At 46.2% G+C, this 27,698-nt stretch overlaps 1 protein-coding gene across 2 annotated transcripts in view; it reads left to right on the plus strand.

Moving 5' to 3' along the window:
* IGF2BP1 (insulin like growth factor 2 mRNA binding protein 1) overlaps positions 1 to 27,698 on the plus strand; it is a 318,886-nt gene that overhangs the window by 256,934 nt on the left and 34,254 nt on the right. For both annotated transcript variants that reach the window (XM_069237576.1, XM_069237578.1), the window contains 2 exons: positions 6,476 to 6,592; positions 7,432 to 7,506. In XM_069237576.1, the coding sequence (XP_069093677.1) occupies positions 6,476 to 6,592; positions 7,432 to 7,506 (192 nt within the window). The remainder of the gene's footprint in view (positions 1 to 6,475; positions 6,593 to 7,431; positions 7,507 to 27,698) is intronic.

Consider the following 27,698-nt stretch of genomic DNA (forward strand, 5'->3'; position numbering starts at 1 on the left):
TCAAATTGCCCAACAGGCCAGATCTGTTGACACAGCACAACCAAAAGATCAGACACCCAGATCCAGCATCGCTGAATCTAGCAATCTGGCTCCTGAAATCCTAGAATTCGGACACTTACAACTTACCCAAGAATGTATGGAAGTCATAAAACAAGCAAGAAGGCCATCCACCAGGCACTGCTATGCAAGTAAATGGAAGAGGTTTGTTTGCTACTGCCATATTAATCAAATACAACCATTACACACAACTCCAGAACATGTAGTGGGTTACTTGCTTCACTTACAAAAATCTAACCTAGCTTTCTCTTTCATTAAGATTCACCTTGCAGCAATATCTGCATACCTGCAGACTACCTATTCAACTTCCCTATATAAAATACCAGTCATTAAAGCATTCATGGAGGGCCTTAGGAGAATTATACCACCAAGAACACTACCTGTTCCTTCATGGAACCTAAATGTTGTCCTAACTAGACTTATGGGTCCACCTTTTGAACCCATGCACTCCTGCGACATACAGTTCCTAACCTGGAAGGTGGCATTTCTCATCGCCATTACTTCCCTGAGAAGAGTAAGCGAGATTCAGGCGTTTACTATACAGGAACCTTTTATACAACTACACAAAAATAAAGTCGTCCTAAGGACCAATCCTAAATTTTTGCCAAAGGTTATTTCACCGTTCCATCTAAATCAAACAGTGGAACTTCCAGTGTTCTTTCCACAGCCAGATACCGTAGCTGAAAGGGCACTACATACATTAGATGTCAAAAGAGCATTAATGTATTACATTGACAGAACAAAGAACATCAGAAAGACTAAACAACTCTTTATTGCATTTCAAAAACCTCATGCAGGAAACCCAATTTCAAAACAAGGTATAGCCAGATGGATAGTTAAATGCATCCAAATCTGCTACCTTAAAGCTAAACGACAGCTGCCCATTACACCAAGGGCACACTCAACCAGAAAGAAAGGTGCTACCATGGCCTTTCTAGGAAACATCCCAATGCAAGAAATATGTAAGGCAGCCACATGGTCTACGCCTCACACATTCACCAAGCACTACTGTGTAGACGTGTTATCCGCACAACAAGCCACAGTAGGTCAAGCTGTATTAAGGACATTATTTCAGACTACTTCCACTCCTACAGGCTGATCCACCGCTTTTGGGGAAATAACTGCTTACTAGTCTATTGCAGAACATGCGTATCTACAGCGACAGATGCCATCGAACTGAAAATGTCACTTACCCAGTGTACATCTGTTCGTGGCATCAGTCGCAGTAGATTCGCATGTGCCCACCCGCCTCCCCGGGAGCCTGTAGCAGTTTGGAAGTTACCTTCAATTATTTATATATGTATCATCTCAACCTTAAATAGGTGCATACTTAGTCACTCCATTGCATGGGCACTATTACTACAATTCAACTCCTACCTCACCCTCTGCGGGGAAAAACAATCGAAGATGGAGTCGACGCCCATGCGCAATGGAGACAAAAGGAGGAGTCACTCGGTCCCGTGACTCGAAAGACTTCTTCGAAGAAAAACAACTCGTAACACTCCGGCCCAACACCAGATGGCGAGCTATTGCAGAACATGCGAATCTACTGCGACTGATGCCACGAACAGATGTACACTGGGTAAGTGACATTTTCATTTCTTAGTTTATTTTAAGAGCCACAGGTTCAAGATTTACAAGTAATAATTTAAATGAAAGGTATTTCACTCCGGTATCTTAGGAACTTTGAATCAACACAATATCATGTACAGTTTTGGCATAAATGGCAATAAGCTATTTTAAAACTAGAGACAGTGCAATTTTCAACAGTTCCTGGGGGAAGTATTGGTTAGTTTTGCAAGTAAGTAGAACACCTACAGGGTTCAAAGTTGGGTCCAAGGTAGCCCACCGTTGGGGGTTCAGGGCAACCCCAAAGTTACCACACCAGCAGCTCAGGGCCGGTCAGGTGCAGAGGTCAAAGTGGTGCCCAAAACGCATAGGCTTCAATGGAGTAGGGGGTGCCCCGTTCCAGTCTGCCAGCAGGGTAAGTACCCGCGACAGGGTTTTGTAGGGCACCAGGGTGGCACAAGCCAGCACAAAAAGTACACCCTCAGCGGCACAGGGGCGGCCGGGTGCAGAGTGCAAACAGGCATCGGGTTTGCAATTGGTTTCAATGGGAGACCCAGGGGTCTCTTCAGCGAAGCAGGCAGGCAAGGGGGGTGGGGGGGGCTCCTCAGGGTAGGCACCACCTGGGCAAGGGAGAGGGCCACCTGGGGGTCGCTTCTGCACTGGAGGTAGGATCCTTCAGATCCTGGGGGCTGCGGGTGCAGTGTCTTTACCAGGCGTCAGCTTCTTTGAAGCAGGCAGTCGCGGTCAGGGGGAGCCTCTGGATTCCCTCTGCAAGCGTCGCTGTGGGGGCTCAACTCTGGCTACTCATGGGCTCGCAGTCGCCGGGGAGTCCTCCCTGTAATGTTTCTCCGCAGGTCGAGCCGGGGGCGTCGGGTGCAGAGTGGAAAGTCTCACGCTTCTGGCGGGAAATGTGCAGTCCTTTAAAAGTTGTTTTTGTTGCAAGTTTCAGTCTTTATGGAACAGGGCCGCTGTCCTCGGGAGTTCTTGGTCCTTTTAGATGCAGGGTAGTCCTCTGAGGCTTCAGGGGTCGCTGGAACCTGGGGGACTAGTCGCTGTTGCAGTTTTTCTCGAAGTGGGGAGACCGGCCGGTAGGCCTGGGGCCAAAGCAGTTGTCGTCTCCGTCTTCTCTGCAGGGCTTCAGGTCAGCAGCCCTTCTTCTTCTTCTTAGGTTGCAGGAATCTAGTTTCCTAGGTTCTGGGGAGCCCCTAAATATTGAATTTAGGGGTGCGTTTAGGTCTGGGAGGGCAGTAGCCAATGGCTACTGTCCTTGAGGGTGGCTACACCCTCTTTGTGCCTCCTCCCTGAGGGGAGGGGGGCACATCCCTATTCCTATTGGGTGAATCCTCTAAAATCAAGATGGAGGATTTCTAAAGGCAGGGGTCACCTCAGCTCAGGACACCTTAGGGGCTGTCCTGACTGGTGGGTGACTCCTCCTTGTTTTTCTCATTATCTCCCCTGGACTTGCTGCCAAAAGTGGGGGCTGTGTCCAGGGGGCGGGCATCTCCACTAGCTAGAGTGCCCTGGGGCATTGTAACACGAAGCCTGAGCCTTTGAGGCTCACTGCTAGGTGTTAGTTCCTGCATGGGGGAGGTGTGAAGCACCTCCACCCAGAGCAGGATTTTGTTTCTGTCCTCCAAGAGCACAAAGGCCCTCACCACATGGGGTCAGAAACTCCTCTCTCAGCAGCTGGCTGGCACAGACCAGTCAGTCCTGCACTGAACAATTGGGTAAAATGCAGAGGGCATCTCTAAGATGCCCTCTTTATGTAATTTTTAATAAATCCAACACTGGCATCAGTGTGGGTTTATTATTCTGAGAAGTTTGATACCAAACTTCCCTGTATTCATTGTAGCCATTATGGAGCTGTGGAGTTTGTTTTTGACAAACTCCCAGACCATATACTTAATATGGCCACAACTGTACTTACAATGTCTAAGAATAGACTTAGACACTGTAGGGGCATATTGCTCATGCAGCTATGCCCTCACCTGTGGTATAGTGCACCCTGCCTTAGGGCTGTAAGGCCTGCTAGAGGGGTGACTTACCTATGCCACAAGCAGTATTTTGTGTGCATGGCATCCTGAGGGGGATGCCATGTCGACTTTGCCTTTTTCTCCCCACCAACACACACAATCTGCAATGGCAGTGTGCATGTGTTAGGTGAGGGGTCCTTTAGGGTAGCACAACATATGCTGCATCCCTGAGGGACCTTCCCTGGTCACAGGGCCCTTGGTACCACTGGTACCTTTTACAAGGGACTTATCTGTGTGCCTGTGGTGTGCCAATTGTGGAAACAATGGTACATTTTAGGTGAAAGAAGACTGGTGCTGGGGCCTGGTTAGCAGGGTCCCAGCACACTTCAGTCAAGTCAGTATCAGGCAAAAAGTGGGGGGGTAACTGCAACAGGGAGCCATTTCCTTACAAACAGTCATACCCTCCATCAAAATTAAGGCCATGAGATATGGAGATGGGCAATGGCCATTAGTAATGATGCACCGACCTGGAGAACCAAACAAAGAAGTGGACAGGCTCAGCAAGCAAACACCACACTCTAGCGAGCAAGAAAGTAGTGGTGTAAATCTTCTAGAGTTTGGGAACACCACAGGTAGACCTACAGTATTTGCGAAATGCCAAAGTTTTGCATCCAGGTTTACCATCCAAAATTGCTAGGGAATGCTGTGTGGATAAAACAATCGGGGAGATTTGCCAATGCTTTTCCTCCAATCCCAATGATATCGGTGGTACTATACAAGCGCAAGCAACACCTTACCTTAATTCTGATAGACCCACAATAGGCTCGACTCACATGGTTCTCAGATCTCATGGAGATATCTTTTTGGGACAGTTCATAAAGCTCCCAGTGTATCATGACCAGTTGACAATACAGGAAAGTCAAGTATGGCACTCTGAACCATACACCCTCATTTTGATAGCATGGCTCCTAAGGACATAGTTCGGTCACCTTAATCTACCAAAGAGAAGAATTGAATTTCTAAAAAAATCAAGTGACCAACACAAAGATGGCACAACAAGTGGAATAGATTCTTACACTGGTGCAACAAGGAAGGAGACCGCGGAGATTGGACACTAGATGCCATTGCGATAAGATCCTTGACTCACTTGCTGGTAAAGTGCCTCTCCTACGCCTCAGTCAAAGTCCACCTGGCGGCCATTGTAGCATACACAAGAGGGATACATAGGAGAAGTTTCTTCACAAAGCCTGTAATAAGCTTGTTCTTGGAGGAAGTAAAAAAGCTATTGCCGTCAAGAACTCCTATGCTTATCTGGAACCGGAGTACAGTGCTTACTCAGTTAACATAATCACCTCTTGAACTATTGCAAAACTCACCCACTCAAGTTCCTAACAGGCCATTTTAATCACCATAACCTCATGGTGAAGTGTTAACAAGAGCCAAGCAGTCGCCACACGAGAACCGTATCTGCGAGTATACAAGGACAAAGGGGTGATGAGAACAAATCCAAGGTTCTTACCAAATGTGGTAACAAGATTCCATGTTAATCAGGCCATCCCGTTACTGACCTTTTTTCAATCATCCAAAGATACAGGCAGAGAAGGCCTTTCACACACTGGTTATACAAAGATTAATAATGTACTATCTAGAACGAAAGAAAAACAATTCTCCCTATCCTTCGCTCACTCTAGGAAAGGCTACCCTGTCATCAAAGGAACTATTGCAAAATGGATAATACAGACCATACCATACTGTCACAAGACAGCAGGAGCAAAACTCAATGAAAGACCATAGCCACACAAAGTAAGGAAGAGGGGAGCAACACTTGCATTCCTGAGAAGCATGACACTGGATCATATCTGTGCAGGGGCCTCATGGTCATCAGTATATACTGTTACAAAGCATTACTGTGTGGACATCCAAGCAGAAATGGGACAAAGAGTGCTAAATCATTTGTTTGTAAATGCACACTCAACAGGACCAAGCCTCCTAACAGGTCAAAATACCGCTTTATAATCAATGCACAGCATGTGAATCCAGAAAACATTCACGCTGTAAAACAAAATGGTTCCTTATCTGTAGGAGTACTTTTGCAGCTTGGGCAAATCTCTGGATTCACATGCTACTCGCCAGCCTCCACTGATAGAGGTATATTTTACAAGAAAATGTAGAGAAATCACCAGGGGCAGAAGAACCTAGCACTTAAGTCACAAAACCAAAAAAGGAAAAGAAGAAAAAAGAATAAGAAGATTGGGACTATGTCAAATGATTTCTATGGGCACACAATACGGGGCATAATGCCAAGTGGTAAACACACCCATGCAAAAAATAGGAAACCGGGGGCTTGGGTGACTCAGGCCACATGTAGTCTCTGCTGTTTCCCATACAGATTCAGTACTCATCCCTCCCATGAATCGAATAATTCTTTGTCCATTTTCTGTTTGTCTTCACCAGTTATGTTTGCATCATTTTGTGAAAATGTGTATATTGCTAATGCTTTTCTTGTGAAGTGTCGGTCGATGTTTGTAGAAGTATGCTTTTGATTAAAGTTTCAGCCTCTGGCACGGTTAAATTTACTTCACTGAAAATATGCCAACATCAGGGCATTGTATGCAGTTGGAATATATATTCCACGCTGGCGTTATTGGAATGGTGGCAGGGTTGATTGTGAAGTGATACTTTTTAACATTAAAAGCTTACAACCACTTTGTGGTATCATAGCCATTATAATAGGCTTTTAACTTGCAGTCTATTCAGTAACATTCTTGACCTTTTGCTGTGGGACTTCTTTTGGGCTGAAGCTTCATTCATTCTGTTGTGGAATGCTATGAGAAGTTTTAATTTTATTTTGTTCCTAAAATGCTGTTCTTGATCAGTCTCCAGAGCAGGAAACGGTGCATCTTTTTATACCGGCACAAGCAGTGGGTGCAATCATTGGAAAGAAAGGTCAGCATATCAAGCAGCTATCCAGATTTGCAAGTGCTTCTATAAAGGTGAGTGCTGCTTTTATTTGAAAGATGAAATTGTAAGGAGTAACAATGTATCTTCCATCCTAAGATGTCTGTCACTGTACAGCTCGAGTTCTGTTATACAAATGATTATTAGGAGGGGCATTGGACGCAAGAAAAGGAAAAAAAACAGTGTAGGAAGGGAAGATAATGTTTATTTGTGAAGGCTCTGAACATCTGGAGGTGGGTGTTGGATGAATGGACTCTTTGTAGCTCTTAAATATATATTATTTCCAAGTTAATAGAGGTTCTTATAACATGCAAAACCACAAGGCCAAGGAGTATTCTAAACGTCGCCCACTCGCCAGGTGATATTTTAATAGTAATGTTGCCCATACGAGGCTGTGCTTTGCATTTTCTTTTTCTTGAGGTGGTGATTGGTGGAGGTGACAGGAAGTGGAGGAAAATGTATAAATGGGAATTACGAAACCCAAGTTAAAAAAAAAAAAAAAAAAAATGTGCACCGTCACATTTGAGCTTATAATCAATACCAACATTTCGGTCTATTCCCAAAATACTCCTTGAATCTTAACAAATGGGGAGAATCATGTTAGTTCTTTATTCCCTTATTAGTATGGGTAAATCGGACTTGGATCATCAGATATGAGCTAATCCAGTAAGTACAGACAATTTACTATCGGGCTGCAAATGTATTTGGTACACCTTATTTGTTTTAGCAAGTGACAATATGAATGATAATCATCAACAGGATATTACAGTTTCTTTCGGACATGTATATAGTTAAATATTTCACAAATTTATACCAGAGTTCATTTACCTTGTAAAACCTTTTGTCTATGCAAGTATTTTCTGTTTATTTACAGATTGCTCCACCAGAGACTCCAGACTCTAAAGTACGGATGGTAATAATAACTGGACCACCAGAAGCACAGTTTAAGGTACAATTTCTTAATCTAACATTTTTGTGTTAAGTGTTAGACATTACTTTGAAATGAATTGAGGTGTTGAAGCCTTATTACTAAGACAGCCTGGCCTGCAGAAATATGCATCTATTTTCTGGATCTTCTGAATGATCATTAAGGGTACATCATTGACTGCATTATACCTACCGGTCAGAGTTTGGCAGTACCTTTGAAACAAAGCTATTGCTTGTATTTATTTCAATTTTTACAACTGGTTCTCTTCAAACACCCCTTCCCCCCCACCCCCCTCCCCAGAACACACACACACACACCTACCTCCACCTACACACTTCTACGAAGATACTTCCTTAACCTCCTGTTTTGCAGGGTAAATGTTTTCTGGATTTTTTTTTTTTTGGATCTGCCGTCTAGAGGTTGGCTCTGGAATTCTCCAATATCCTAGTAGTCCATTTCGCTCTTTTTTTTTTTGTTGTCAACGTTTCCACCATTTGGTGTCTAATACTGCCTCCTGTGACGTCATATTCCCTCCCAAGAAGCTCCAACTTGTGTTCGCCTTCTTCAGATTTCTTTTTTCTGCCATTGGGTCTTGAAGCTAAGCCGAGGGCTCTCCAAATCGTAGAAAGAGTGCAGTTTGGATGAAGATAGTCTAAGACAATCAGAAGATCAATGAATATAAGTAACCCGAGACAATTCCGGTCATCAGAATGAGTTTGCCATTTTATGAATGCCTGGACATGGGGCTCCCTAGCCACGTAATAGAGAATACTCCTTTTCAGTTCTGCTGAAAATGCCATTGTAAACTAGTGAAGACCAACTCTAGGTGTGTAACCTCTGTCTACCACTCGGGTTCAAGCTGAAGACGTTGAAGACCATAGAAGCAGGACCAGGCACACTATACCATACAGGGACAGAGGCAGACACCATTGTTAGAAGACCCGGGTCTGTTGAATGACAAACTCATTGCAGAAGGTGCTGAAGGAGACGTTTCGGACGCTGAGTTCAGAGGTCAAAAGAGAATTGCTCAAGACGAAAGAGACCACAGGTGCCTCCTAAAAAGCATTCATTGTCAGTCTTGAAAACCAAACTCAAACATTCAAAAGGGAGCCTCAACATTAAAAACAAAATTAGCAAAGGCAGACCTAAAGAAAATGAGCCCCTCTGATTCCTCAACAGGGACACCACAGGGAGGAGAAACTCCCAAAAAGATTACTACATCGAAAGATGTTAGTAGTAGAGACGCTCTGATGTGTTAAAAACTTTTTTTAAAAAGGGGTGGTGGGGGCACGACAGGAGGCAAAAAGATACACATCGTTGAGATTCTTCAACATCAAATAAAATAAATGCTGATGTTTGACCCCCAAAGAGTGCTTGGCAGAAATCAAGCAAGAGAAGCGCCAACTTGAGGCTGATATGGCAGCATTTCTTTAGAAGAGAAAAAGATTTATAATCCTCGCGGAATTTCAAATTCCTGAAAATACTTTGGCGCTGAAAGAGCAAGTCAAAAAGGAGGTTTAGGAATTTGACCCTCGTATGACACCAGAGCCCCAGGAAGAAGACCAGGCATTCTTATTTGAGAAGGATGAGGATCATGAGGGCTTTGGGGTGTTTCAGGCTGATTATGCAGACAGTGGCAAGAACTAGAAACTGATTCTTCTTAAGATGGGATCAATTATCCATTGCTTTGCCGCGTGCAATATTGATATGTAGAGCCAACTAATTAATAAGGCTGCAGACAAATATGGGGTTCAGTTGGAAGAAGAGAATCGGAAGAAGTCATGCTTCCTCCTAGAGTTCCCTCAATGCTACCTAGCATTCTGGATCAGGGGAGGGAAGCTTTCAAAAAGCCTGTGATATGCAGAGCTGTGACCCTGTGGGTCGAGAAAAAATATAAACGATCATCAAAAAGATCATACATAAGAGGAAACAGTGCTTGCAGTCTCAGTTACATCAACAGCAAGAAAGAGAAGCAGTATATCAACGTCTCAACCCCACACCCCACCCAGACAAGGAAAGTAAGGAAATAAATCTAATAGGCCTGAAATGTGAGTGGAGCACAGCCAATCCATGGCGAATAGCAAAATTCAGCACCCTCCTTAACAGGTATGCGTACCAGCATTGGGAGGAAATGGCAGAACTCCATATTTTTTATTTTTTTTCATTATTTTTTCTTTTGTTGTTGGCGTCATTGACACCATTTGGTGGCATGTACAATCCCATGTGTGACTGTAGACTGCGGTACGGAACTTCCTGTGCATAGTTGCAATCTTGAGATTTTCGACTGTTGGGTCTGGAAGCAACAGAGGAGCTCCAAAAAGGTTTTTAAAAAAACAGTTTTAGAAAGAAATTCAACCAAAACGCAGAGACGGCGAAAAGGATTGCGACGAGAGAGGTGGGGGTCCTTTTCTTTTCTTCCTCTCCTGACGGTGATTAACGTCTAACAGTCACGTGGTTCGAGAATGAAGACAGGTTGGGGGTCATGGAAAACATTCCCTTTAATTTTTGCTCCAGACTCTGTCGACGACAAAGGCTGGAACGCCACACCACCATGGTCAGCACACAGAAAATGCAGGTTTTGCTGAAGGACTTCATCTGCTCAAGTGACGACGAGGAAATCGCCAAGGAAGGTGAGAGCTAATGGAGAAGAGACCGATGTTGATCTATGTTACCGACTTCTTTAAGCTGCAAAACTACTCCTGCTGGTAACAAACCATTTTGTTGTTCTTTGCCAGGAAACTGGCTTTTTCAGGTTTTATCCCACTTTTTGCTGCATTTTGGCTATTAGGTACCTAGTGTAATGGCTCTGAAATGCACAGAGCCCTGCTAAGTAGGACTCTGCATGTGTTCTGACCCTTAAAAAAATGCATTTTTATTTGGCTTGTCCTCCGTAGGCACAGACTAACTTACTTGTAAGCTCCTGGTTTGTTAGATACCCAGGAGCTGCAAGTTGGTGTTTCCCCATGGGCTACAGTACTTAAATATAGCTCCCAGTCTGCTATTCAGATTAAAAGGGCAGTTTTAAACTGCTTACTTGTTTTGCCATTTAAGGTCACTGCAAAACCTAAAGCTCCCTTTTAACATATGTCATCCTTAAGGTAAGCCTAACAGCCCTTGAGGTAGGGTGCTGTATTTTAAAGAGTGGAGCATGTACTAAATTGTCATTTTGAGTGTGGAAAAGCTAGTAGTCCGTCCCTTTGGAAAGTACAGAGTTACAGGCTAGCTGGTCAAGGGTTACAGGCTGACATCTCAGCCCTGCTAACTCTCAATGGGACTACTAAAGTTGGTACTGTAAGGCACTAAATGAATCTGTGCATAAAATCAGATTAAATGGTTAAATCAAATTTCATTTCACTGATGGGCAAAGGGCAATTTTAGAAGTTGCCACTTTAAGTTGCCCAAAATGTCAAGGGCATGTTTACAATTGTATACAGGGTCTGCCCTGCAGACACCTTTCTGGCCTCTTTGTGAGATGTTATGAAATCCCAGGTCAGAGGACAGTAGGTACCGTCTCGTGTTTCCTCCCCTCTGCAGGAATCCATACAGGAGTTGGCCCAAAAGGTGAGCTACATAGGTGAAAGCTGCCTTTGAAGGGCAAATGGGGGAATACTTGGGTAAAGGGCTGACCCGTTGTTAAGGCCGACCGGCTGGCTAAAAGGAAAGGAAAGCTAGTTGCCAAACCTGTTTTCCAGAGGTGTGTAGCCACATCTGTGTTGGGATAGGGAGCTCTGCATGCCAAGAGGGGTTCTGTCTTCTTTGGAATAGGCAGAGTGATGCTGAGATAGCCAGATGCCACACCTTCCAGAACTGAGGGAGGAAACCTGGTAGCCCATTGATTATCAGCCGCATCCTTCCCTGACAGCATTTTCTGAACATAAATGTGGCACCCTGGCACCCAGAACTCCAATCTAATCTGGACTGAAGGAGGCCTGTCCTGCTGCACCATGGAACTGGTAAAGAAGTTGCACCAGCGTCGACTGTGCCTGCTGTATCCTGCCTGTGGAGAAGCCTTCTCCAGAGCCTTGAGTGTGCATAGTCTGGGAGAGTCGTCAGAGTGCAGCTTGGTCACCCAGAAGTTGAGGTATTGCCTAAGAAAGGATTTGATTGTGACGGCGATACCCGTGACTGGTAGCCCAGTGGCGACTGAACTTCTGCTAGCACAGAGAGGACTTTGAGGGACATTGACTGTAACCTGGACCGCCTCTCCCCCTCGCAGGACCCCCCCCCCCCCCCCCCCCCCCCCCCCCACCCTCACCCCCATTGCATCCTTGAGCATCTTCGGCACCTTTATTCCCTTGTATCAGGACAGATGAATAAAAATGCCTGGAACAGACTGAGGATTGCTCCTCTGTCTCAACAAAGCCACAGCTACCCATGTTTGAGCTGAAGGTTTAACAAACAAAACCTACTGGTTCTAAAGGGGTTGGTAAGTTTATTACAAGGTGAGGTCGCACAACCACATAATACACCCCACTTCCTCACAATGTTTCCCCTTTTTGTGATGCCCCAATGGGACCTTAAATTGTCCGAGTGTCAGGCTCTTTGTGTTAATCCACCTTTTATACTACCTTCTTCACAGACAAACTGGTTCTTTGGAATCTGGCATTCTTCCTGTAGAAATTTGAAATGGCGTTCCACGTCTGTCAAACCATCATGCTGCTGTTCTGTACTCCACCTCCTCACTTTAAGAAGGAGGAGAGAGACTATTGCTTAGACCCCAAGAAAACGTTGTTACTACATCAGTTGTCCCAAGGAACACCACTCTTTTTGGTGTTCACTGGAGTGAAAAAGGCAATGCAGAAGAGAACTATCTCCCGCTGGATCATGCTCTGCAGTAAGATTTGCTGTGCATTAGCTAAAAAGCAGGCTTCGGAAGGCCTGCTTGCTAATGTAACCAGGGCCAAAGCTGCTTCCACTGTTAGTGTGTAGTCCTTTTCCTAGACAACTGATAGGGAGCTATGTGGGCCTCCAGCCATATGTTCATGAAAGACTTATTGTCTGGCTAGTCGGGTTTGCCAAGAGGTGTTTTGCCTGCTTGATCCTGCAGGGCATTCTGTTTTGAGTCCATGCACAGATATTAGGCCCCCCAATCCCCTCAAAAACTGCTTTGGTATCTATTCAGGCCAGTAATCTGCTGTTAGATGTCCCTATCAGATGAGCAAGTTACTTACCTTTGAAGATCTTTCTGGTGGATACTATCCAGCAGCAGATTCCTTGTCGACCATCCTATCAATAAGACAACTAGGACACCATTGAAGGTGCCTGTCAGGCTAATGGAACGGACTGCATTTTGCTTTTACAATTGGTGTAACGCTAAATTTCCATACACCGATCAGCACTCAGTGTGCAATCTGTCTTTCTCCAGATCAGAGAAGGCAGCTGTGAAGAGCGTCGATCCTTCCGTTCGAACAAGACTTGAAGATCGAAGAGCACGTCGGTTGGAGATTGTGTCAGTCGTCGGAACAAACACCCGACATCTTCTGAAAAGAACACAATCAAGAAGAGTTGGCTCATCAAACTGCAGTTTCCTTCGAAGACCGATTCGGATCAAGATGCCGATGGCAACAGCCAGTCCATTTCAGTGGCGCAGTACGTGTGTGCAGAAGCCCCTTCCCATCCACAAAAGACAACCAAAAAGACTGTAGCACCGTTCTTGGGTCCTCCACTGTTTTTAGGCCATGGTTTGACCTAAAAATACAGTTGGATGACCAACCCTCCGGTTCGGCCCCAGAACTGAAGACCAAAGTACATTCAGTGCCGACCAAACAGCATGCCACACCCTTTTCAGGATCGAGCTGAAAATGAGACTTCCACCTCTGAGGCGAAAAAACTGCCATCGATTTCTGAGCAGACATTTTCGGCCTGACTAAAAAGATTTGGTTTCCAAACTTTCGGAGCTGAAACCTGTGGGTGGGAAATATGCTCCAACTACTGAGGAGTCTTCTGAAATAAGGTCCATATTGGAAGTAATGTTCACTAAACAGCCAAAAATCCATATACATAAGGACACAGGAAGAATTATTGCTTCTCCTCCTACAACAAAGAGAAAATTGACTTTCCAAGAGACTAGAAGCTGGGCCGCCACCTGCTAAAATATTTAGGCAAAAGGAGAAACCAAAGGCGCTACAACAGCCTTCACCACATTCTCCTTTACTTCCTGCTTCTCCACCACCTACAGTTTTCTCCACAATCCCCTATCTCAACACAAGGGGATGATTTGGAGAATACTCATCAGGATATAGATCAATGGGATTTATGATTCAGCCCCCATACCTTTTTAATGATCCTGATTTATACCCTGCAAGGCCATCTCCACCTGAAGATACCACTACCTACAATCCGGTGATAGCTAGGGCAGTTGCATATCACAAGGTGCAATTACGTACGGATCCCATTGAGGATGATGACTTATTTGATACACTAATATCTACTCATAAGGCTTATCAATGACTTCCTATGCTCCCAGGCATGCTTAATCATGCAGAGGACATTTTCAAAGAGACAGTGAAATCTATAAGTTCGATGGCATCTGTCGCTGTAGATACGCATGTTCTGCAATAGCTCGCCATCTGGTGTTGGGCCGGAGTGTTACAAGTTGTTTTTCTTCGAAGAAGTCTTTCGAGTCACGGGACCGAGTGACTCCTCCTTTTGTCTCCATTGCGCATGGGCGTCGACTCCATCTTCGATTGTTTTTTTTCCGCCATCGGGTTCGGACGTGTTCCTGTCGCTCCGAGTTTCGGAACAGAAAAAATAGTTAATTTCGGAAGATTTTCGTCGGTATTGTTGCGTTCGGGATCGGCGTACTTACATTCAACACCGCATCGAAGATCGAAGAGCTCCGGTGCCCTTCGGGGTAGTTTTTCGATCCTCCGTCGGGGCCTGGTCGGCCCGACCGCGTGCTGAGGAACGCCGATGGAACGGACCCCTTTCCGTTTCTGCCCCAAATGCCACAATAAATACCCCTACACAGACCAACACTTGGTCTGCAACCTGTGCCTGTCACCTGAGCACAGCGAAGACACCTGCGAGGCCTGTCGTGCGTTCCGGTCCCGAAAAACACTCCGAGACCGTCGAGCCAGAAGACTTCAAATGGCGTCCGCACCGACAGCCCGACGGGAGTTCGAGGAACAGGAAGAGGAAGGTACCTTCTCGATCCAAGACTCAGACTCCGAAGGATTCGACGATACACAAACCGTGAGTAAGACGTCGAAAACCACACAAAGAAACATTTACAAGGCCCAGGGGACGCCACTGCCACCAGGCCATGGCTCAACCCATAAAATCGGTGACCGACCGTCGGCACCGAAAAAGGCCCAAACGGTGCCGAGATCGTCCGACTCCGGTCGAGACACCGGCACGCAGCCTTCTCGGGACCGAGAAAGTGCTGGAGACAAGCCTCGACACCGAGATGCCGGTGTGGACACGGCTCGACGCCGAGACAGCGGCACCGAAACAGATCGACGCCGAGAGGTTTCGGCCCCGAAAAGGAAAAAAGTCACCTCGGAGCCGAAAAAACACGCAGACAAAGTTTCGATGCCGAAACAAACTGCAAGCGACCCAGCTTCAGGCTCTTATACAGAAGAGCACTCGCTAACCTCCCAAATGCAGAAGCATAGGTTTGAGGAAGAGCTACAAGCAACTGATGCGGACCATACGCAAAAGCGTATCTTCATTCAGCAGGGGACAGGGAAAATAAGCACCCTTCCCCCCATTAGGAGAAAGAGAAGGTTGGAGTTCCAGACGGAACAAGCACCACAACCAAAAGTGGTGAAAAGAGTTACACCACCACCCTCTCCTCCGCCCGTGATTAACGTTTCACCAGCACAAACGCCATCACACTCCCCAGCTCACACCACCATGAGCCAGGGTGACCAAGACCAGGACGCATGGGACCTATACGACGCCCCAGTGTCAGATAACAGCCCAGAGGCATACCCTACAAAACCATCTCCACCAGAAGACAGCACCGCGTACTCTCAGGTGGTGGCTAGAGCAGCACAATTTCACAACGTAAGCCTCCACTCAGAACAGGTCGAGGATGATTTCTTGTTCAACACACTCTCCTCCACCCACAGCTCCTACCAAAGCCTGCCTATGCTCCCTGGTATGCTCCGGCACGCAAAAGACATATTTAAGGACCCGGTCAAAAGTAGGGCAATCACACCAAGGGTGGAAAAAAAGTATAAGCCGCCTCCTACGGACCCGGCTTTCATCACAACACAGCTGCCACCAGACTCTGTTGTTGTAGGAGCAGCTAGAAAAAGGGCCAACTCTCACACATCTGGAGATGCACCACCCCCAGATAAAGAAAGCCGCAAGTTTGATGCAGCTGGTAAGAGAGTCGCAGCACAAGCTGCAAACCAGTGGCGCATCGCGAACTCCCAGGCACTACTTGCGCGCTATGACAGAGCCCACTGGGACGAGATGCAACATCTCATTGAACATCTGCCCAAAGACTTCCAAAATAGGGCAAAACAATTGGTTGAGGAGGGACAGGCCATCTCCAACAACCAGATCCGCTCCTCCATGGACGCTGCAGATACAGCTGCACGGACAATTAATACATCTATAACTATCAGAAGGCATGCATGGCTCCGAACGTCTGGATTTAAACCAGAGATTCAACAAGCAGTTCTCAATATGCCTTTTAATGAAAAAGAACTGTTCGGTCCAGAAGTGGACACAGCAATTGAGAAACTCAAAAAAGATACGGACACTGCCAAAGCCATGGGCGCACTCTACTCCCCGCAGAGCAGAGGGAATTACAGCTCATTCCGTAAAACGCCCTTTCGAGGGGGGTTTCGGGGTCAAAGCACACAAGCCAGCACCTCACAAGCCACACCGTCCAGTTACCAAGGACAGTATAGAGGAGGTTTTCGGGGACAATATAGAGGAGGGCAATTCCCTAGAAATAGAGGAAGATTCCAAAGCCCCAAAACCCCTACTACTAAACAGTGACTCACATGTCACTCACCCCCTCCACACAACACCAGTGGGGGGACGAATAGGTCATTATTACAGAGCATGGGAGAAAATCACTACAGACACTTGGGTTCTAGCAATTATCCAACATGGTTACTGCATAGAATTTCTACAGTTCCCTCCAAACATACCACCAAAAGCACAAAATTTAACAACACACCATTCCAATCTCCTAGAGATAGAAGTGCAGGCACTATTGCAAAAGAATGCAATCGAATTAGTGCCAAACACACAAATAAACACAGGAGTTTACTCACTGTACTTTCTGATACCAAAGAAGGACAAAACACTGAGACCAATCCTAGACCTCAGAGTAGTCAACACTTTCATCAAATCAGACCACTTCCACATGGTCACACTACAAGAAGTATTGCCATTGCTAAAGCTGCACGACTACATGGCAACTTTAGACCTCAAGGATGCTTATTTCCATATACCAATACACCCATCGCACAGGAAATACCTAAGGTTTGTATTCAAAGGAATACATTACCAATTCAAGGTACTGCCTTTCGGATTAACAACCGCACCAAGAGTCTTTACCAAATGTCTAGCGGTAGTCGCTGCACACATCAGAAGACAGCAAATACATGTGTTCCCATATCTAGACGACTGGCTAATCAAGGCCCATTCGTTAATAGAGTGCTCAAATCACACGAATCATATCATACAAACCCTCTTCAAACTAGGGTTCACCGTCAATTTCACAAAATCCAAAATTCTGCCACGCAAGGTACAACAATACCTGGGAGCCATAATAGACACATCAAAAGGAGTAGCCACTCCAAGTCCACAAAGAATTCAAAATTTCAACACCATCATACAACGCATGTATCCAACACAAAAGATACAAGCAAAGATGGTATTACAACTCCTAGGCATGATGTCATCATGCATAGCCATTGTCCCAAACGCAAGACTGCACATGAGGCCCTTACAACAATGCCTAGCATCACAGTGGTCTCAAGCACAGGGTCACCTTCTAGATCTGGTGTTAATAGACCGCCAAACTTACCTCTCGCTTCTGTGGTGGAACAACATAAATTTAAACAAGGGGCGGCCTTTCCAAGACCCAGTGCCACAATACGTAATAACAACAGATGCTTCCATGACAGGGTGGGGAGCACACCTCGATCAACACAGCATACAAGGACAATGGAACGTACATCAAACAAAACTGCATATCAATCACCTAGAACTTCTTGCAGTTTTTCAAGCACTAAAAGCTTTCCAACCAATAATAGTTCACAAATACATTCTCGTCAAAACAGACAACATGACAACAATGTATTATCTAAACAAGCAGGGAGGGACGCACTCCACGCAGTTAAGCCTGTTAGCACAAAAAATTTGGCATTGGGCAATTCACAACCAAATTCGCCTAATTGCACAGTTTATACCAGGGATACAAAATCAACTCGCAGACAATCTCTCTCGAGATCACCAACAGGTCCACGAATGGGAAATTCACCCCCAAATACTGAACACTTATTTCAAACTCTGGGGAACACCTCAGATAGACTTGTTTGCGACAAGGGAGAACGCAAAATGCCAAAACTTCGCATCCAGATACCCACACAAACAATCCCAAGGCAATGCCCTATGGATGAACTGGTCAGGGATATTTGCTTACGCTTTTCCTCCTCTCCCTCTCCTTCCTTACCTGGTAAACAAACTCAGTCAAAGCAAACTCAAACTCATATTGATAGCACCAACTTGGGCAAGGCAACCCTGGTACACAACGCTGCTAGACCTATCAGTGGTACCCTGCATCAAATTGCCCAACAGGCCAGATCTGTTGACACAGCACAACCAAAAGATCAGACACCCAGATCCAGCATCGCTGAATCTAGCAATCTGGCTCCTGAAATCCTAGAATTCGGGCACTTACAACTTACCCAAGAATGTATGGAAGTCATAAAACAAGCAAGAAGGCCATCCACCAGGCACTGCTATGCAAGTAAATGGAAGAGGTTTGTTTGCTACTGCCATATTAATCAAATACAACCATTACACACAACTCCAGAACATGTAGTGGGTTACTTGCTTCACTTACAAAAATCTAACCTAGCTTTCTCTTCCATTAAGATTCACCTTGCAGCAATATCTGCATACCTGCAGACTACCTATTCAACTTCCCTATATAAAATACCAGTCATTAAAGCATTCATGGAGGGCCTTAGGAGAATTATACCACCAAGAACACTACCTGTTCCTTCATGGAACCTAAATGTTGTCCTAACTAGACTTATGGGTCCACCTTTTGAACCCATGCACTCCTGCGACATACAGTTCCTAACCTGGAAGGTGGCATTTCTCATCGCCATTACTTCCCTGAGAAGAGTAAGCGAGATTCAGGCGTTTACTATACAGGAACCTTTTATACAACTACACAAAAATAAAGTCGTCCTAAGGACCAATCCTAAATTTTTGCCAAAGGTTATTTCACCGTTCCATCTAAATCAAACAGTGGAACTTCCGGTGTTCTTTCCACAGCCAGATACCGTAGCTGAAAGGGCACTACATACATTAGATGTCAAAAGAGCATTAATGTATTACATTGACAGAACAAAGAACATCAGAAAGACTAAACAACTCTTTATTGCATTTCAAAAACCTCATGCAGGAAACCCAATTTCAAAACAAGGTATAGCCAGATGGATAGTTAAATGCATCCAAATCTGCTACCTTAAAGCTAAACGACAGCTGCCCATTACACCAAGGGCACACTCAACCAGAAAGAAAGGTGCTACCATGGCCTTTCTAGGAAACATCCCAATGCAAGAAATATGTAAGGCAGCCACATGGTCTACGCCTCACACATTCACCAAGCATTACTGTGTAGACGTGTTATCCGCACAACAAGCCACAGTAGGTCAAGCTGTATTAAGGACATTATTTCAGACTACTTCCACTCCTACAGGCTGATCCACCGCTTTTGGGGAAATAACTGCTTACTAGTCTATTGCAGAACATGCGTATCTACAGCGACAGATGCCATCGAACTGAAAATGTCACTTACCCAGTGTACATCTGTTCGTGGCATCAGTCGCAGTAGATTCGCATGTGCCCACCCGCCTCCCCGGGAGCCTGTAGCAGTTTGGAAGTTACCTTCAATTATTTATATATGTATCATCTCAACCTTAAATAAGTGCATACTTAGTCACTCCATTGCATGGGCACTATTACTACAATTCAACTCCTACCTCACCCTCTGCGGGGAAAAACAATCGAAGATGGAGTCGACGCCCATGCGCAATGGAGACAAAAGGAGGAGTCACTCGGTCCCGTGACTCGAAAGACTTCTTCGAAGAAAAACAACTTGTAACACTCCGGCCCAACACCAGATGGCGAGCTATTGCAGAACATGCGAATCTACTGCGACTGATGCCACGAACAGATGTACACTGGGTAAGTGACATTTTCATTATCACACCAAGGGTAGACAAGAAGTATAAAACTGCACGTTCAGATCTGTTTTTTTTATTAGAGCCCAATTGCCACCTGACTTTATAGTCAGTGCTGCAAGGAAAAGGGCAAATAGCCAACCCACAGGGGATGCTCCTCCCCCAGACAAGGAAAGTCGTAAATTTGTCACAGCTGGGAAAAGAGTAGCAACTCAAGCTGCTAATCGTTGGAGGATTACAAATTCTCAGGCATTTTAGCAAGATATGACAGAGCTAATTGGGATGAGATGGAGGATTTATTGCAGTACCTTCCACCAGAAAATGGCACAGCAGATAGTAACATAGGGGTAGGCTATTTCTAATAATCAAATTGGATCTGCAACAGATACAGCAGCAAGGCGGTATCAATACCAGTGTAATTATTAGAACGCACGCATGGTTAAGAACTTCAGGGTTTAAACCAGAAATACAACAGGCAGTGTTACATATCCCTTTTGATAGGCAACACTTATTTGGCCCAGAAGTTGATACCATTATAGAAGCTGAAAAAAGTCTGTTACAGCTAAAGCTATGGGTGCCCTTTACACAACCCCTACTCGGAACGTTTTGCATGCCTCAGTTTAGAGGTGGCTTTAAACCATCCACCTCTGAGCCATCAACATCCCAACAGAAACAAGGGCCACATGTTTACAACAGAGGCTCCTTCAGAGGCTTTTGCAGAGGAAATAACTATAGAGAAAGATAAATCAACTGCCCCAAGAGGTTTCTCCACCTCAACCAAACAGTGGCTTTTTACACATCCACACACAGCATACATCTCCTGTGGGAGGAAGACTAACATTTTTACCAACAATGGCACATTGCTACAGATCAATGGGTTCTATCAATTATCCAACATGGTTGTTGCCTAGAACTTACCTCTACTCCACCAAACATTCCCCTTTGCTCTCACAAACGTTCCCTGGGACATCTAAATTTACTAAGACAAGAGGTACAATCACTTCTACTCAAAGGTGCCATAGAGATGGTACCTATATCCCAACAGGGGTCAGGAGTATGTTCCCTGTCCTTCCTCATACCAAAGAAGGATGGTACACTCAGACCGATCTTGGATCTCAGATGCCTCAATCAGTACATTCTGTGAGAGCATTTTCACAAGGTCACTCTACAGGACATAATTCACCTGCTACAGAAACAAGACTACATGACAGCATTAGATTTAAAAGATGCTTATTTCCACATTCCCATACATCCAGCACATCGCAAATTTCTAAGATTTGCGATAGCAGGCAAGCACTACTAATTCAAGGTACTACCCTTTGGAGTAACAGCAGCACCAAGGGTATTCAGCAAATGCCTTGCAGTGGTCGTAGCATACCTCAGAAGCCAACATGTACATGTCTTTCCCTATCTGGACAACTGGCTCATAAAAGCCAGCACAATTCAAACCTGTCAACAGCACACACAGTACACAGTGTTCACCCTACACAACCTAGGATTCACAATTGTAAGGAAATGCCTCCTTGGCATGGTTGCCCCCTGACTTTTTGCCTTTGCTGATGCTATGTTTACAATTGAAAGTGTGCTGAGGCCTGCTAACCAGGCCCCAGCACCAGTGTTCTTTCCCTAACCTGTACTTTTGTATCCACAATTGGCAGACCCTGGCATCCAGATAAGTCCCTTGTAACTGGTACTTCTAGTACCAAGGGCCCTGATGCCAAGGAAGGTCTCTAAGGGCTGCAGCATGTCTTATGCCACCCTGGAGACCTCTCACTCAGCCCAGACACACTGCTTGCCAGCTTGTGTGTGCTAGTGAGGACAAAACGAGTAAGTCGACATGGCACTCCCCTCAGGGTGCCATGCCAGCCTCTCACTGCCTATGCAGTATAGGTAAGACACCCCTCTAGCAGGCCTCACAGCCCTAAGGCAGGGTGCACTATACCATAGGTGAGGGTACCAGTGCATGAGCATGGTACCCCTACAGTGTCTAAATAAAACCTTAGACATTGTAAGTGCAGGGTAGCCATAAGAGTATATGGTCTGGGAGTCTGTCAAACACGAACTCCCCAGCACCATAATGGCTACACTGAAAACTGGGAAGTTTGGTATCAAACTTCTCAGCACAATAAATGCACACTGATGCCAGTGTACATTTTATTGTAAAATACACCACAGAGGGCACCTTAGAGGTGCCCCCTGAAACTTAACCAACTGTCTGTGTAGGCTGACTAGTTCCAGCAGCCTGCCACACCAGAGACATGTTGCTGGCCCCATGGGGAGAGTGCCTTTGTCACTCTGAGGCCAGTAACAAAGCCTGCACTGGGTGGAGATGCTAACACCTCCCCCAGGCAGGAGCTGTGACACCTGGCGGTGAGCCTCAAAGGCTCACCCCTTTGTCACAGCCCAGCAGGGCACTCCAGCTTAGTGGAGTTGCCCGCCCCCTCCGGCCACGGCCCCCACTTTTGGCGGCAAGGCTGGAGGGAACAAAGAAAGCAACAAGGAGGAGTCACTGGCCAGTCAGGACAGCCCCTAAGGTGTCCTGAGCTGAAGTGACTAACTTTTAGAAATCCTCCATCTTGCAGATGGAGGATTCCCCCAATAGGGTTAGGATTGTGACCCCCTCCCCTTGGGAGGAGGCACAAAGAGGGTGTACCCACCCTCAGGGCTAGTAGCCATTGGCTACTAACCCCCCAGACCTAAACACGCCCTTAAATTTAGTATTTAAGGGCTACCCTGAACCCTAGAAGATTAGATTCCTGCAACTACAAGAAGAAGGACTGCCTAGCTGAAAACCCCTGCAGAGGAAGACCAGAAGACGACAACTGCCTTGGCTCCAGAAACTCACCGGCCTGTCTCCTGCCTTCCAAAGATCCTGCTCCAGCGACGCCTTCCAAAGGGACCAGCGACCTCGACATCCTCTGAGGACTGCCCCTGCTTCGAAAAGACAAGAAACTCCCGAGGACAGCGGACCTGCTCCAAGAAAAGCTGCAACTTTGTTTCCAGCAACTTTAAAGAACCCTGCAAGCTCCCCGCAAGAAGCGTGAGACTTGCAACACTGCACCCGGCGACCCCGACTCGGCTGGTGGCGATCCAACACCTCAGGAGGGACCCCAGGACTACTCTGATACTGTGAGTACCAAAACCTGTCCCCCCTGAGCCCCCACAGCGCCGCCTGCAGAGGGAATCCCGAGGCTTCCCCTGACCGCGACTCTTTGAATCCTAAGTCCCGACACCTGGGAGAGACCCTGCACCCGCAGCCCCCAGGACCTGAAGGACCGAACTTTCACTGGAGGAGTGACCCCCAGGAGTCCCTCTCCCTTGACCAAGTGGAGGTTTCCCCGAGGAACCCCCCCCTTTCCTGCCTGCAGCGCTGAAGAGATCCCTAGATCTCCCATTGACTTCCATTACAAACCCGACGCTTGTTTCTACACTGCACCCGGCCGCCCCCGCGCTGCTGAGGGTGAAATTTCTGTGTGGACTTGTGTCCCCCCCGGTGCCCTACAAAACCCCCCTGGTCTGCCCTCCGAAGACGCGGGTACTTACCTGCAAGCAGACCGGAACCGGGGCACCCCCTTCTCTCCATTCTAGCCTATGTGTTTTGGGCACCACTTTGAACTCTGCACCTGACCGGCCCTGAGCTGCTGGTGTGGTGACTTTGGGGTTGCTCTGAACCCCCAACGGTGGGCTACCTTGGACCAAGAACTGAACCCTGTAAGAGTCTTACTTACCTGGTAAAACTAACCAAAACTTACCTCCCCTAGGAACTGTGAAAATTGCACTAAGTGTCCACTTTTAAAACAGCTATTTGTCAATAACTTGTAAAGTATACATGCAATTTTTGATTTGAAGTTCCTAAAGTACTTACCTGCAATACCTTTCGAATGAGATATTACATGTAGAATTTGAACCTGTGGTTCTTAAAATAAACTAAGAAAAGATATTTTTCTATATAAAAACCTATTGGCTGGATTTGTCTCTGAGTGTGTGTACCTCATTTATTGTCTATGTGTATGTACAACAAATGCTTAACACTACTCCTTGGATAAGCCTACTGCTCGACCACACTACCACAAAATAGAGCATTAGTATTATCTATTTTTTACCACTATTTTACCTCTAAGGGGAACCCTTGGACTCTGTGCATGCTATTCCTTACTTTGAAATAGCACATACAGAGCCAACTTCCTACATTGGTGGATCAGCGGTGGGGTACAAGACTTTGCATTTGCTGGACTACTCAGCCAATACCTGATCACACGACAAATTCCAAAATTGTCATTAGAAATTGATTTTTGCAATTTGTAAAGTTTTCTAAATTCTTAAAAGTCCTGCTAGGGCCTTGTGTGTTAAGTCCCTGTTTAGCATTTCTTTTAGAGTTTAAAAGTTTGTAAAAGTTTGAATTGGATTCTAGAACCAGTTGTAGATTCTTAAAAAGTACTCCAACTTTTAGAAGCAAAATGTCTAGCACAGATGTGACTGTGGTGGAACTCGACACCACACCTTACCTCCATCTTAAGATGAGGGAGCTAAGGTCACTCTGTAAAATAAAGAAAATAACAATGGGCCCCAAACCTACCAAAATACAGCTCCAGGAGCTTTTGGCAGAGTTTGAAAAGGCCAACCCCTCTGAGGGTGGCAACTCAGAGGAAGAGGATAGTGACTTGGAGGACAATTCCCCCCTACCAGTCCTATCTAGGGAGAACAGGGTCCCTCAAACCCTGACTCCTAAAATAATAGTCAGAGATGCTGGTTCCCTCACAGGAGAGACCAACACCTCTGAAATCACTGAGGATAGCCCCAGTGAAGAGGACATCCAGTTAGCCAGGATGGCCAAAAGATTGGCTTTGGAAAGACAGATCCTAGCCATAGAGAGGGAAAGACAAGAGATGGGCCTAGGACCCATCAATGGTGGCAGCAACATAAATAGGGTCAGAGATTCTCCTGACATGTTGAAAATCCCTAAAGGGATTGTAACTAAATATGAAGATGGTGATGACATCACCAAATGGTTCACAGCTTTTGAGAGGGCTTGTGTAACCAGAAAAGTGAACAGATCTCACTGGGGTGCTCTCCTTTGGGAAATGTTCACAGGAAAGTGTAGGGATAGACTCCTCACACTCTCTGGACAAGATGCAGAATCTTATGACCTCATGAAGGGTACCCTGATTGAGGGCTTTGGATTCTCCACTGAGGAGTATAGGATTAGATTCAGGGGGGCTCAAAAATCCTCGAGCCAGACCTGGGTTGACTTTGTAGACTACTCAGTGAAAACACTAGATGGTTGGATTCAAGGCAGTGGTGTAAATAATTATGATGGGCTGTACAATTTATTTGTGAAGGAACACCTGTTAAGTAATTGTTTCAATGATAAACTGCATCAGCATCTGGTAGACCTAGGACCAATTTCTCCCCAAGAATTGGGAAAGAAGGCGGACCATTGGGTCAAGACAAGGGTGTCCAAGACTTCAACAGGGGGTGACCAAAAGAAAGGGGTCACAAAGACTCCCCAGGGGAAGGGTGATGAGACAACCAAAACTAAAAATAGTAAAGAGTCTTCTACAGGCCCCCAAAAACCTGCACAGGAGGGTGGGCCCAGAGCCTCTTCACAAAACAATGGGTACAAGGGTAAAAACTTTGATCCCAAAAAGGCCTGGTGTCATAGCTGTAAACAGCATGGACACCAAACTGGAGACAAGGCCTGTCCCAAGAAAGGTTCCACTCCAAACTCCCATCCAGGTAACACTGGTATGGCTAGTCTCCAAGTGGGATCAACAGTGTGCCCAGAGCAAATCAGGGTCCACACTGAAGCTACTCTAGTTTCTGAGGGTGGGGTGGATTTAGCCACACTAGCTGTCTGGCCGCCTAACATGCAAAAATACAGACAGCAACTCTTAATTAATGGGACTAGAATAGAGGGCCTGAGGGATACAGGTGCCAGTGTCACCATGGTGACAGAGAAACTGGTTTCCCCTGGCCAATACCTGACTGGAAAAACTTACACAGTCACCAACGCTGACAATCAGAGAAAAGTACATCCCATGGCAATGGTTACTTTAGAATGGGGAGGGGTCAATGGCCTGAAACAGGTGGTGGTCTCCTCAAATATCCCAGTGGACTGTCTGCTTGGAAATGACCTGGAGTCCTCAGCATGGGCTGAGGTAGAACTAAAAACCCATGCAGCAATGCTGGGTATCCCTGAACTGGTGTGTGTGAAAACAAGAGCACAATGCAAGGCACAGGGTGAAAAAGTAGAGCTGGAGTCTGGAAAAATGGCCCAGCCTACCAAGAGAACAGGAAAGTCAGTTGGGAAACCAACTGCAACACAGCAAAAGAAAGGGAACCTCTCTTCTCAGGAAGAAGTTCTGCCCTCTGAGGGAACTGAGCCTTTGGAGCTTGAACCTCATCAGGTTGAGCTCTTAGGCCCAGGGGGACCCTCAAGGGAGGAGCTGTGTAAGGGACAAGAAACCTGTCCCTCTCTTGAAGGCCTTAGGCAGCAAGCTGCTGAAGAGTCCAAAGGCAAGAAAAATGGAACGCATAGGGTCTATTGGGAAGATGGACTCCTGTACACTGAGGCCAGAGACCCCAAACCTGGTGCCACTAGGAGAGTGGTAGTGCCTCAGCTGTTCAGGAAGTTCATCCTAACATTGGCCCATGACATTCCCCTTGCTGGACATTTGGGACAAACCAAGACGTGGGAGAGGTTAGTCAACCACTTCTACTGGCCCAATATGTCCAACATGGTTAAGGAGTTTTGCCTCTCCTGCCCCACCTGTCAAGCCAGTGGTAAGACAGGTGGACATCCAAAGGCCCCCCTCATTCCACTTCCAGTGGTGGGGGTTCCCTTTGAAAGAGTGGGTGTGGACATAGTTGGTCCACTAGAACCTCCCACAGCCTCAGGAAATATGTATATCCTGGTAGTAGTGGATCATGCTACAAGGTATCCTGAAGCTATTCCCCTTAGGTCGACTACTGCCCCTGCAGTAGCCAAGGCCCTCATTGGTATCTTTACCAGAGTGGGTTTCCCTAAGGAGGTGGTGTCTGACAGAGGTACCAACTTCATGTCAGCATACCTAAAGCACATGTGGAATGAGTGTGGGGTGACTTATAAATTCACTACACCATACCATCCACAAACTAATGGCTTAGTTGAGAGATTCAACAAGACATTAAAGGGCATGATCATGGGGCTCCCAGAAAAACTCAAAAGGAGATGGGATGTCCTCTTGCCATGTCTGCTTTTCGCTTACAGAGAGGTGCCACAGAAGGGAGTAGGATTCTCACCCTTTGAACTTCTGTTTGGTCATCCTGTAAGGGGACCACTTGCCCTTGTTAAAGAAGGCTGGGAGAGACCTCTCCATGAGCCTAAACAGGACATAGTGGACTATGTACTTGGCCTTCGCTCTAGAATGGCAGAGTACATGGAAAAGGCAACCAAAAACCTTGAGGCCAGCCAACAGCTCCAGAAGTTTTGGTATGACCAAAAGGCTGCACTGGTTGAGTTCCAACCAGGGCAGAAAGTCTGGGTTCTGGAGCCTGTGGCTCCCAGGGCACTCCAGGACAAATGGAGTGGCCCTTACCCAGTGCTAGAAAGGAAGAGTCAGGTCACCTACCTGGTGGACCTGGGCACAAGCAGGAGCCCCAAGAGGGTGATCCATGTGAACCGCCTTAAGCTCTTCCATGACAGGGCTGATGTGAATCTGTTGATGGTAACAGATGAGGATCAGGAGGCAGAGAGTGAACCTCTCCCTGATCTTCTGTCATCAGACCCAAAAGATGGCACAGTAGATGGAGTGATCTACTCAGACACCCTCTCTGGCCAACAGC

The sequence above is a fragment of the Pleurodeles waltl genome, chromosome 6 (assembly GCF_031143425.1).
Source record: "Pleurodeles waltl isolate 20211129_DDA chromosome 6, aPleWal1.hap1.20221129, whole genome shotgun sequence".
In the NCBI taxonomy this organism is placed as follows: Eukaryota; Metazoa; Chordata; class Amphibia; order Caudata; family Salamandridae; genus Pleurodeles; species Pleurodeles waltl.